General features: G+C 45.7%; 1 protein-coding gene across 4 annotated transcripts in view; it reads left to right on the plus strand.

The window, feature by feature from the left end:
- The window catches only part of LOC147902501 (DNA-directed RNA polymerase IV subunit 1-like), a 179,946-nt gene that overhangs the window by 139,625 nt on the left and 27,908 nt on the right, over positions 1–12,413 (plus strand). For all 4 annotated transcript variants that reach the window (XM_087373540.1, XM_087373542.1, XM_087373541.1 and 1 more), the window contains one exon: positions 445–1,478. In XM_087373540.1, coding sequence (XP_087229666.1) covers positions 445–1,478 — 1,034 coding nt within the window. The remainder of the gene's footprint in view (positions 1–444; positions 1,479–12,413) is intronic.

Below are 12,413 nucleotides of genomic sequence, written 5' to 3' on the forward strand. Positions count from 1 at the left end.
GTCTTGGTTCCATCTCGTATGATTGTTTGTTGCTATGATTTTTGGAAGTCATCAGTGTGTGTTGATCTATCTCCTACGATTGTTTGCTGCAATGATTTTAACTAGTGTCCTCGGTGCGAATGCAGTGTTTAAATAGATGATTGTTTCCAAAACCAGAGTTTTTTTTTATGGTTATGATATTTCATTCGTCCCAACACATTGTCTCAATATACTTTAAAATGATTTTACTCTAGGATAATTTTTACCTTAATGTACTACAAAATAATTGTGGCATTTCTGCATGAATGGTGAAGAGGCTCTGCACGTATCTCACATGCTTTAAAACGGAAAAACTCTTTACGTTATCGCAGGTTTGGGTTGTGCTTGTTTCAGACCTTGCACTGATGCGTTATCTCTGTTGCATAAGTATATTCTGTACTTCACCTGAAGTGGTTTTCTGTTCAGGTCTCTAGAGAGGCAGTTTCTGATCTTCAAAGGGGCTCTGACATGCACGAGTTCTTGAACTGTTTGGGAAGCAAGGTTTTCAACGATATTACATATGGAATATCAGATACAGCATCGGCGGATAGACATCCACTTGGTTGTGCAAGTGACATTACTGATGAGGTTCAAAGGGAAGAAGTGCATCAGAATGGATGGGGCTCTGTGTCTGATGATGTTCAAATGGGAGAAGCACATCAGAGTGGATGGGGCTCTGTCTCTGATGATGTTCAAATGGGAGAAGGGCATCAAAGTGTATCTAATGAAGTTCAAAGGGAAGAAGTGCATCATAGTGGATGGGGCTCTGTCTCTAATGATCTTCAAAGGGAAGAAGTGCATCAGAGTGGATGGGGCTCTGTCTCTGATGATGTGCAAAGGGAAGAAGCGCATCAGAGTGGATGGGGCCCTATCTCTGATGATTTTCAAAGGGGAGAAGCGCATCATAGTGTGTCTGATGATATTCAAAGGGAAGAAGTGCATCAGAGTGGATGGCGCTTTGTCTCTGATGATGTTCAAAGGGAAGAAGCGCATTTGAGTGGATGGGGCTCTGTCTCTGAGAATGTTGAAAGGGAAGAAGGGCGTCAAAGTGGAAGGGGCTCTGTCTCTGATGACATTCAAAAAGAAGAAGCACAGCAGAGCGGATGGGGCTATGTCTCTGATGATGTTCAAAGAGAAGAAGAAGATCGGAGTGGATGGGGCTGTGTCTCTGATGATGTTCAAAGGGAAGAATTGTGTCAGAGTGGATGGGGCTCTGTCTCTAATGATGTTGGGGGTAAAACTGAGGAAACCCAAAATAGGAGAATCGGAGGGGATGGTATATGTCAAGTCATCAAGGAACGCTCATCCTACAGCATTGGACCAGGTGAGTATAGAGGGGGATCTCAAAACAGAAAAGGACATCAGAGGGGAGGGAAACCTTCTCCTGATCATGGAGACGATAAATTTCATGAAGTGAAACGGTTGGCTGATTCAATGAGACGAATTCTTCGACATAATGGGTAAGAAACACCTCTGGGAACTGCTCATAAACATGGTGATCAATCATTATATTATGTCTTCTAATCGAAGCTTACTCTGTTAATATTAAATACCTAGTCCGTGGCATTTCTCTGCATTCTTGCTCTCTACTGAATCTAACGTGTTTTCTTTCCTCTTATCTGTGGGGACAAAGGCCTCACATCCTGAGCTGCATTCAGAAGTATCTATCATTCTCCTTGCAAACTTCACCTTAATGCAAACTTCTCTTAAGGTGCTTCTTTGTTCGTGCTTCTCATGGCTTTTTTTTTTTTTTCAAAAAAGAGACTTCTATTAAGTAAGAAAGAAACCCGCTAGAGCAAGCTCTGTGCGGAAATACACCATGCTAAGCATGTAATAAAAACACCTCAAAGGAATGAGGTAGAAAGAAACCAAGGCTAAGGCTGAAAATGCCATCTCAACCCTGTAGAAGTCTCAGCAAAGAAGGGAGAGTCTCTCCAATCTCTGAGAAAAGTAACTCTCCTGGAGGAGGCTGCTCGAGATGATCCTTGCATGGTCGCCCAAATGGCCATCAGAGTGTGTATCGTATCTGTCCAAGTACTGGCCAAGATCTGAGAAGGGTGAACCTGAGAACCCTCCAAAGCCTCAGTGCACCTGGCTCTCCAAATGTGCCATGCTGCAATGCTAGCTAGGATCTCCCATGGAGAGACGACCGAGGAGTGAGCAGCCCTGAAAAGAGTGGCCGGAACATCCTTTAGAGAGCACGACTCCACAAGGTGTCGTCGGATGTGAAGAGCCCAAGAGGAGTCAAGTCTCTCAAAAAATACCTGGGGCCCTGAAAGAGTAAGCCAAGCCAATGATCCCCAGGTCATATAGAAAGGTAGGCGAACAAAAGTGCTGAAAAGTCTTGCAATCCCCTTCCATATGATTCTCGCCTGTCTGCAATCCCATAGGCAGTGCTGTATTGTCTCCAAAGCAGAAAGGTGGCGAGGGCAAGAAGGGTCAGCTCCGAACTTGGATCTCCAATGGTTCACTGCTATCCCACCATGAATAAAAAGCCAAAAGAAGAGAGTGATTTTTCTATTCCGGTGGAATTTCCAGAGCCTCTGCCAAAAAATTCTCTACAAGTCAGCAGAAATCTGAAAGTTCTCCCAATGAGGAGCTCTAGTAGGCTTCCAACCGCTAGAGCTGAGCTGGAATTTCCTGGCATTACTGACCGTGTAACGAAAGAAGGGGATGCCCTTCATCTATCCATTCCCATTTCCCAGGGTCCCACTGCAAAAACTTAATTGGGACACCTCCATAGAGCCACAGCCTCCATGAGCCAAGGGCGAGGAGAAGCGGGTCAGGATCCAAGTACCACTGTGAAAGAGAGCCATGCTCCATGAAGCCCACTATCCTGACAGGCTGAAACAGTACCTCCAACAAGATATCGTCTGTGGATCTGGACAGCCTGCCCCCCGAAGAAACATCAAATACTAAGGCATCCTCATGTGGGTCAAGAAAAGCAATCACCTGTAAAGGAACTCCCAATCTGGAAAATGCCCCCATCCAGGTGGAGCAAGTAATAGGCATGTCATTTGTGTCCACCCAATCCAAGGGCAAGGCTGCATCAATCTGTTGGAGTCTCCCTGCACTCCCTCTGAGATTAAGAACCATCTGGGCCTGTTGGTCTGCAGGAAGCTTCCTGAAGGCTTTCCATGCTCCCACTGTAGATGCAGGGCCCCTCTCCCATCTTGGCCACTGCATGTAAGGAGAAGCTCCAAGTGGTCTGCCAAGCTCATCCAAAATCATGTCATTCCACATGATAGGCTGCCTTTCAATGTCTTCACGGGTGGATGGGGGAATCCTGCAAAGAGTACTCTTGAAGCTGGCCCATGCTTTCAGGATAGCAACCATAAGAGGGGAAGAGGGAGACCTGAGGTGGGTTGTGGTGAAAACCCATCTAGTACTGTGTGTCCAATCCTCTCCTGAAGTGGGCCTGCGAGACTGTATGCATCTGATAAAAAAATCCTTCCAAGGCTCTTGTCCTGGCATAAGCCCTCTCACAACGAATTTGCAGAGTAAAGCTTTGCACTGTAGATCTGGGTCGATGATATTCAAACCCCCTTCTCTTGTAGGAAGAATCAAGGTCTCCCAAGCCACCCTGGCTGTAACATCAGTTGTGCCATCTAGACCACTCCATAAAAAGTTTCGTACAGGCCTCTTAAGCTGAGTGATACAATCCCTAGAGTAGCACCAACAAGAGCATACAAACCATGCTGTGGCTAGAAGAACCTGGTTAACCACCACCACCCTGGAGGCCAAGTCAAGTTTGGCTGAGCTCCAGAAAAGGAGCTTTCTTCTGATGCTTTCCAACACCGGAGCAAATTGTTGTGAGGGAGAGATGCCCACCCCAACCTTGCAGCCCAAATATCTGACGAAGAAGCCCCTCTGTACCCAAGTGAAGCCAATATCATTACCCCAATCCGGGGTGTCATCCTCGCAAATCCAAAAATCACACAACGGGGGTTTTATTTACATCAGCCAAAAAAATACAATAGCTCTGTGAGCCAGGCACCTCCGATTGAAACTATCCCTCTCTGAGGTCTTTCTATCTTCTTTTTTGCTACTTTTTTTATTATTGATGTCTCTGCAGGCTGAATGCATCCGTGATTTGTTTCACAGGTCCTGCATATCAAGCCCAATTGACTTCACTCCTTTGTCCCACATTGCTTGCTTACTCTCTAAATTTTCTAGCACACTAGCAGCAAGTTGTGCCTCGAACGTGTCCTTTGACTCCACTCCAACAACCTGCATGCTCTCAGAGTTACCTTTGTGTCTTGTTGCATCCTCTGCATGATGGCCACAACTTTGAGAAAGAAAGAAAGAAAGAAAGTTTATTAAAGGTTACCAGATCCTCTGTGTTGTTGGGCAACCCCAAAGATAGTGAGGGTCTGTCTCTAACACTCCGTCTGTGCTCCAGCCAAGAGCTGATGGGCAAGCCTCCATTGCGACCATCCTGAAGAAATAAGAGATTTTTTGTGGTCTACGGGTGGTCTTGAGACGCAACCAAAGCGAGAAATGACCTCCTTGGAACCTCCTCCTCTACCCAATGCCGTGCCCTTGAGGGAGTCCATGTTGCTGCCTTTATAGGAAGACGTTAGCCAATGCGGGTGTTGTAAGAAAAGAAGGGTACCTCCTCAACCTTGTCCGATGCGCAACCCGGAAAGGCCAGAACCATTCGCTCGGGTCTCACTAAATCTCTTGAAGAGGATGGACATCCCAAAGCCAGAGGCACCGCTGTGCCTTCTTCTGTCATGTCAGGACTATGCTGGAGTCCATGATCTACCCAACTGGCCCACAACCCTAACCCTTTGCCAGTCTATCATGCCTAGAGCCTCATCATCCTGGAGGTTGTCCACCGTCTCTGCTTGGAGGAGGCACTGAGTAGGGGCCGATGGTCAACCCTCCATGCGTGACCATCTAGAAGAAATAAGAGATCTTTAGTGGTCTACGGTTGGTCCAGAGACGCAACGAAAAGCGATAAATGACCACCCTTGAACCTTTTGCTTTACCCAATGCCGCACCCTCGATAAAGCCATTTTGTTGCCTCCAATGGGAGACGTCGGCCAATGCCGGTGGTGCAAGAAGAGAAGGGTATACTCTCATCCTTGTCCGTTGCGCAACTCAGGCAGGCCAAGACCACTCACTCAGGTCCCATTGAATCTCCTGAAGAGGCCGACCCTCCCAAAAGTGCCACTGTGCCTCCTGTCGTGTCAAGTTTGGGATCAATAGTTGATGATCTGCCCAAATGGCCCACCACCTTGACCCTCTGCTAGTCTATCAAGCCTAGAGCCTAGAGGTTGTTTGCTTTCTCCGCCTAGACGAGGCTCCCCGATGCCACTCCGTAGTATCTACGGTGGAAGGAGCCAAGGGACTACCATAGAAACTAGATCATGAGAGGTATCCGTGTCCTCGAGAATAGTCCATACCAATGATGCGAAGCCGAGACGTTGTGCATTGCCTCCCACCATGAGGACGTGGTCTTAGTATTATAGCTAACATAGCACTAGCTCACTGCCTAAGGAATCTTAGAAACAAGGGGTCAACACTGAGGGTAGGGGACTATAAGACCAATCGATGTCTTGCTCTAAATGTTTAGAAAAAACACTTGCAAGCCATGCCTTGCAAAAATGCACACGCTTTTCGATGGTCATCTGAGAACCCATCCTCTTGCTCCCATATGGTGCACAAGGTATAGATGATATCCTTCCAAAGACAATGGTAGTGGCTGTTGGACATACCTACTGGCCTCCCATCATCAACCTATAATGGGCGACCCAGATGGTCTAACTAGTGATACTAGATACCACCATCTCCTAAACATTGTCCTCGAGTGAGGGTATAAGCCATGAGCAGGAAGGAGGAGTTGCTTCTGCATCTCACAAAAAAGGCCCCGTGATTCTTGTTGGTGTAGTATAATTCACACCACATAAATCTTCAAGGAGTGGTTATGCATTTATATTAAAAATGGCTGAGAATTAAGATCAAAACCTAGGAGATGCTTTTGGAATTTTGATCCAAGAGGATAAATTTGATGTGCCAATAATTTCCTATGGATTTTTATGTAAAGAATTTTGTCGATTGCAAAGGCCTATGGGATTTTATTACAAGTGAATATGCTCGTCCTCCAGAAGATGCACTCATTGCTCCTGGTACACCTTGATAAGAATGTAACGCCTGTGAGAGACAACAAGCTCAAGTGAGGCCGGCTACACCGTCGGTCCTACTCAAGATTAGAGGAGTTGGGATGCCAAAGATGCCTAGGCTTTGTCTCTAATTGCCTTCCATCATAGGCTCATGTGAGGGTAATTGCACTTGCTGCCCCTACTTAGGATTAGGAGATGGGATGCCAAAGATGCCTCATTGTCTTGTCCCTTAAGGGGTTTTATCATATCTCATATCTGTTCCTCTAGGACTCCCAAGCAAGCTTGGTATACCTTGGAGAATATGTATTAGGCCAGGATGACGCCAAGATCTCTTTCTTGAAAAGACAACTTGACAATGCCAAGATGCTGAAGGCTGACTCTATGTCGGATCATTTGACTAAGATTCAGGATCTTAGAGTACAACAGTTGAAGATTGATCAAGTTATGCCTGATAGTCAGCTTGTCTACAACTATGAATTGTTTGCTAGAGTCTTATCTGTCTTTTCATACTTACTTGAATTTGTTTATGAGGGATGATACAGTACCACGTACGTTTTAGGAACAAGAGGGGCTATTATTGTAGGAAAAACATACAAGAAAAAATATATCTGTTGATGAGCATGGTGGGGATCATACCTTGCTGGCTAAAGGTAGAGACAAGGTGGCTCTTGGTCCAGGACTGTTTCAGCTCAGCCATCAAGGAGAAATTCAGAAATGCAGGTCATCCAAAAAAGAAGGATAAATGCTATTTTTACAAGAAGCTTGGACACCACATCAATGAATGCAAGAAGAGGCTGGAGAAATGTCTGAGGGGAGATCTGATCAATGCCGGTGGTGTTACCGGAGGCCTAAGGCCACTAGTGTGAGATGCAAGTAGTGCCTGTCACAACGGATGTTGAGGAAAAACTACAAATGTCTACTTCGTAACGCTAGTGCAATCGATCAATGGTGCAGACTTAGCGCAGAATGTGTACGAACTTAGCGCGGAACATATACGAGTGGACAGCACCCCTAATGAAAGCATGAAAGGGAAACACACACTCACCAGAGCCAGCCCTCAACATGGACAAGGCTGAAGTCAAGCCACATAACACACGGTCCTTTGTACCAGGTAAAGGAAGATGAAGGGAGCATAGCATCTAAGATGAAAGTGACCAATAGTAGATACACCAAATAAGGGTACACTAGAGTGCGTGACTCCAAATAAGGTTATTGTAGCCCTCGTTAGGCGCAGAGTTATGACCAAGAGACGTCACAGGACCACATCTGTGAGCGGCCGACAACACTCTATTGCCACATTCATGCCTCCATTGCCTCATCCACCCTGATGTCTTGATGATGATGATGATCATCATCATCATCATCATGATCATGTTTAGATTGATATGTCGTCGATCACTAACATGACTATGTTGTACTTAGTACTTAGTACTACCATTTTGCATTTTTTGCATTCTGCATTGGTGTGGATGCCCGTTTAGTAGCTCCACCCTCAGAGCTCGTTTAGTAGCTCCACCCATCGGTCTTTTGAAGACTTTAATAAACACACACTCTCTCTCTATTTCTCTCTCTCTCTCCACTTACAATCTTGGATCGAATGCCAAATGCATCTTTGCTGGAGTGCCCCATTCCCCTCTCCTTACCTCCTCTTCACCTTGACCATCATCTGATCTTCCTGATTCGCCTTCCCTGCTTCCTATTGGTTGTCTTCTTGTCTCCTTAGCCATTCCGTCACTTCGTCCTGATGTTGCCACTTATCAACCTTCTTTGAAAATTGAGTCGGTGACTTGAGTACTCCATGTGCACTCTCTGTCTGTTCCATGTGCATCTAAGCCTAGTGGGTGGTGAGCTGGCCATGTGCACCACCTGTGCTCCCTTGACTCTTGTAGTTCAGTGCGCGAGTACTTTTACTCTGACCAAGGTCGGCTCATCCTTGACCAAGGTCGGTCCACCCTCGTCATGCCCTTACACGTACTGCTCTAGTCATGTACTGCTCATGTATCGCTCTAGTATGTAGTCACGTCTTGCTCCCTCCATGTCAGTCATGTGACCGAAGTGTGACCGAGGTGTAACCGAGGTGTGACCACTGTCTGTCCATCCTTGACATGTCGCTCCACTGACCAAGATGTGAACAAATATGACCGCAATGTGAATAAATATGACCAAGATGTGAAACAATGTGACCACAATGTGACCAAGGTGGAACAAGATGTGACTAAGATGTGACCAAGGTGGAACAAGGTCTGACCCAGGTGTGACCGAGGTCTAACCAAGATGTTGTGACCAAGGTCTGTCTAGTATGAGTACATGTTGGCTCTTTCCTACTGCTTTCGTAGGAAGAGCTGGGTATTCTATGTTTGCAGGGTTCCGAGGCTTTTTGTCACCTACAGATATATTGGGATTGTCGGTTGTAGTATATGTGTAGCTTAGGACCTCGAGTCATGTTCCGATGAGAGACGTAGACTTAAGTGTGGTAAGCAAACAAAGTGCATGCATGTGTAAAAGGAACGTAAATCATCTTTGTTGAGGTAATGAAGGCTTTCGCCTTCATTAGGGGTTGTAGGGTTTAGGAGTTTAAGGGTTAGAAGGAGGTTCGAGGGTTCAGGAGGAGGTTCGAGGGTTCAGGAGGAGGTTTCAGGGTTCAAAAGGAGGTTCCAGGGTTTAGAAAGAGTTCCAGGGTTTAGAAGGAGGTTCCAGGGTTTAGAAAGAGTCCAGGGTTAGAAGGAGGATCCAAGGTTCAGAAGGAGGTTCCAGGGTTTAGAAGGAGGTTCCAAGGTCAGGGTAGAGTACATGGTGGAGAACTCATCTCCCTCATAGATCATGGAGTTTTAAGGGTTTAGGGGGAGCATAGGAGTGGGAGAGGAAGAAGGTGTAAGAGCATGGGGGAAAGAAGAGAGAGGAGGGAGGAGGAGGGAGGAGGAGGAGAGAGGAGGAGGGAGGAGAATCACAAAGCTGTAACACAAAGTTGTATCACAAAGTTGTAACACATTCTCTTTCTACATGTAGAAGTTGTAACACAAGGTTGTATCACAAAGTTGTAACACAAAGTTGTATCACAAAGTTGTAACACATTCTCTTTCTACATGTAGAAGTCGTATGTAGAAGTTGTAACACAAAGTTGTATCACAAAGTTGTAACACAAAATTGTATCACATTCTCTTTCTACATAAGTTCATGTTGGCACAGAGTCGACAGTACAATAGTTTCCCCTACCACTATCATTCACCTTCCTGGTGAATGACAAGCCATAATGACACCAATGATTTGGTACCAAAAAATTACAAGTATAATTGAGTAAATAAGAAATGGCTTTTAGCCTTACATCTCCAAAACTGAAACAAGAATGGCTCATAGCCTTACATCATGAAAGAACACCATCATCTATATACAACACACGATGGTCTATATACAATGAAGTAGAACTAAAAAGAAAATATATCAAAATTGCCAGATGCAGAATCCAAGGGAACTAAAAAGAAACACATCTAATAGTGTTAGATCCAGGAGCCATTGCTTGCTGGATAAACGTCATGTAAGAGGCGGTGGATGCGGTGGCTATGTGGAGGCTCTAGGGTTGTTCTGCTCATCTTCCTCTATAGTGTCCATAAGGTTGCGTAGGTCTTCATACTTGGATTGGTATCAATAGTAGCCAAACTTGTAATGATCAAGCTTGGATTCAAGATTAGAAATTTCAGCCTATAGCCCAAGAAGATCCCTGTGCAATCTTGCATGTGACGTGTGCAGATTTTCTTCCTCCTCTTGAAGTTGCTACTGATGTTGTTCTATGGTGGTCAGGTGACTCTGTAACTCCACCACCTGCAAATCAGCTTTGGCTTCGTTTGTAACCATGGAGGTGTATCTTTTGTGTAGAGCTGTGAGTTTTCTAAATCTCAGCCTGATGAGCTGAGTGAAGGTCCTCCATATCTTGTTTGGTGGCTGTCCACTATTCCTCCTATAGATGACGACATTGCTGAAGCTCATGGTGTTGAGCCTTCCACTTAGCTTCCCTTGCCTATAAGGCTGCATCCCACTGAACTTCCTTTGCATGAAGAATGCTTCCCACTCTAAACGTTGAGCTGCAACAAGTTTTTCTGTCTCTAACCTTAGCTGCTGTTTTGTGGACAGCATGCGGCACGTGTGGCCTGTAGAATCTAACAATGCAGGACCCATGTGAATTAAGCTATCGTCCATAATGTGCTGCGCCATGTGCATCGCTCATTTTGCCCAAGCAGACCAATCCATAATGCACGTTTTTCTGTCTCTAACCTTAGCTGCTGTTTTGTGGACAGCATGCGGCACGTGTGGCCTGTAGAATCTAACAATGCAGGACCCATGTGAATTAAGCTATCGTCCATAATGTGCTGCGCCATGTGCATCGCTCATTTTGCCCAAGCAGACCAATCCATAATGCACGTGTGGCCTGTAGAATTAAACAATGCAGGACGCAACTGAATGAAGGTATCGTCCATAATGTGCTGCGCCATGTGCATCGATTATTTTGCCCAAGCATACTAGGTAAGCCATGTCAATAATCTCCTCAAAGGCTGCTCACACACCTTCATCCTCCATGGGCTCTATGTCCAGATAACAACTGGGAGCTTTAGATGCATGTTTGTTGCATGCAAGTGTCTCCTGCAAGGGAATTGTAAAGAGCTGATCTAGGTCCTCCTCCATACAGACAGGAGGCCTCTTTTTCTTGAGGTCATGAAAAAGCCGCTTATGATCCTCATTTCTCCTTAACCTGTACCTCATGGGAGAATGAATGTCCTGAAGATGAGGCAAAATACATGTCCAGCATATCATTCTCCAACAAGGGAGGACAATCGGCATTACTATCTGCAAAAATGATGTCACTAGGCCAGGTGTTGAGTTGGTTAGGTTGAGTGCCCCACGGATTCTGCTGACTACCGTGCACGGTAGGATCGGATGTCACTCTTCTAGAGATCTCGGAGGTGTTCTGCTATCAGCAGTGGTCCTCGAAGTAAGATTCAGATCAAGTAGTCTGTGTCCTTCCGAAACCTGTCCCAAACTGGGCTGAGAGTCAAAAGAAGAGCTCACGGCCTCTATATAATCAATGACGTCAAGATAGATGGAAGGCTGCCCATCCATCGAATCCTGTGTTGAGGATGACACATGTGTGCCGATGCGGCCCGCAGAAAATGATCATATGATAGGATCTGTGAAGTCACCACTATAGATGGAGCAATGGCATCCTGTGAGTAAAACCTAAGGAGCATGGCCAAGAAGTGCCTTGAGAAATACTATCCTCGAAACCTGACTCTGCCTGAATAGAAACAGAAGATCATGCACGAGAGGCTAGAACTGGAGGGGGTGGCATAGAGAAATGCCCTAGAGATGGTGGTGTAGAGGGAGAAGCAGTAGAGACAGGGGATGTCAAGTCTGAAGAGACTCCCAGAGAGGCTGGTGCAGAAGAGGCGGGTGTGGCGATGGAGACAATAGTAGAAGAGAGGATACCAGGAGAGGGAGAAGAGGTGCCACAAACAGTCTAGCTATCGCCCGCCACTGATATAACAAGTTGGTCAGATGAGGACCACGGGTGCAAGTGTGTGACCCAAGGCGTTTGAATGAAATGATTGCGAGTTGCCAAACACATATACTTGAACTTAAGAGATTGCAATTAAGCTGGAATTAAGACTTATACAGCTTAAACACAAAGTGACATCATTGGAAATTGCAATATGATTGAGGGGCCAAGACGGCCCCCCCCCTTATCCAGGCTCACTTTATTCTTGAAAATGGAGATACAAGATCAAGGTGCAATGCACCTTCCAAACTGATGAACTCAGTGAAAGCCTAGGACCTAGATACAAGACTCAAGAGCATATGTACAAGGTAGACAACAAAAAGGAGGACTCCAAGCTCAAGTTTCAACTCTTGGCGTGCCTACAAAAGGGTCAAGTCACGAAGGGAGCCTGTATTGTCAAGTTTATCTCATTTACAGCACTATTTCATGTTGTTTCTACTATCTTTCTAGAAACTAGTGCTTGCCTCTAATGTTGGATGTAAGTGGTGATTGTTGCAGGCTTCTTCCTTGTGGATTGGGCAAGTCAAGAGTTGAAACCTGAGCTTGGAGTCCTCCTTTTTGTTGTCTACCTTGTACATATGCTCTTGAGTCTTGTATCTAGGTCCTAGGTTTTCACTAAGTTCATCAGTTTGGAAGGTGCATTGCACCTTGGTCTTGTATCTCCATTTTCAAGAATAAAGTGAGCCTGGATAAGGGGGGGGGGGCCGTCTTGGCCCCTCAAT

Source organism: Dipteris shenzhenensis, chromosome 4 (assembly GCF_047967505.1).
Source record: "Dipteris shenzhenensis isolate YYH24624 ecotype China chromosome 4, Dip_SZ_1.0, whole genome shotgun sequence".
Lineage (NCBI taxonomy): Eukaryota > Viridiplantae > Streptophyta > Polypodiopsida > Gleicheniales > Dipteridaceae > Dipteris > Dipteris shenzhenensis.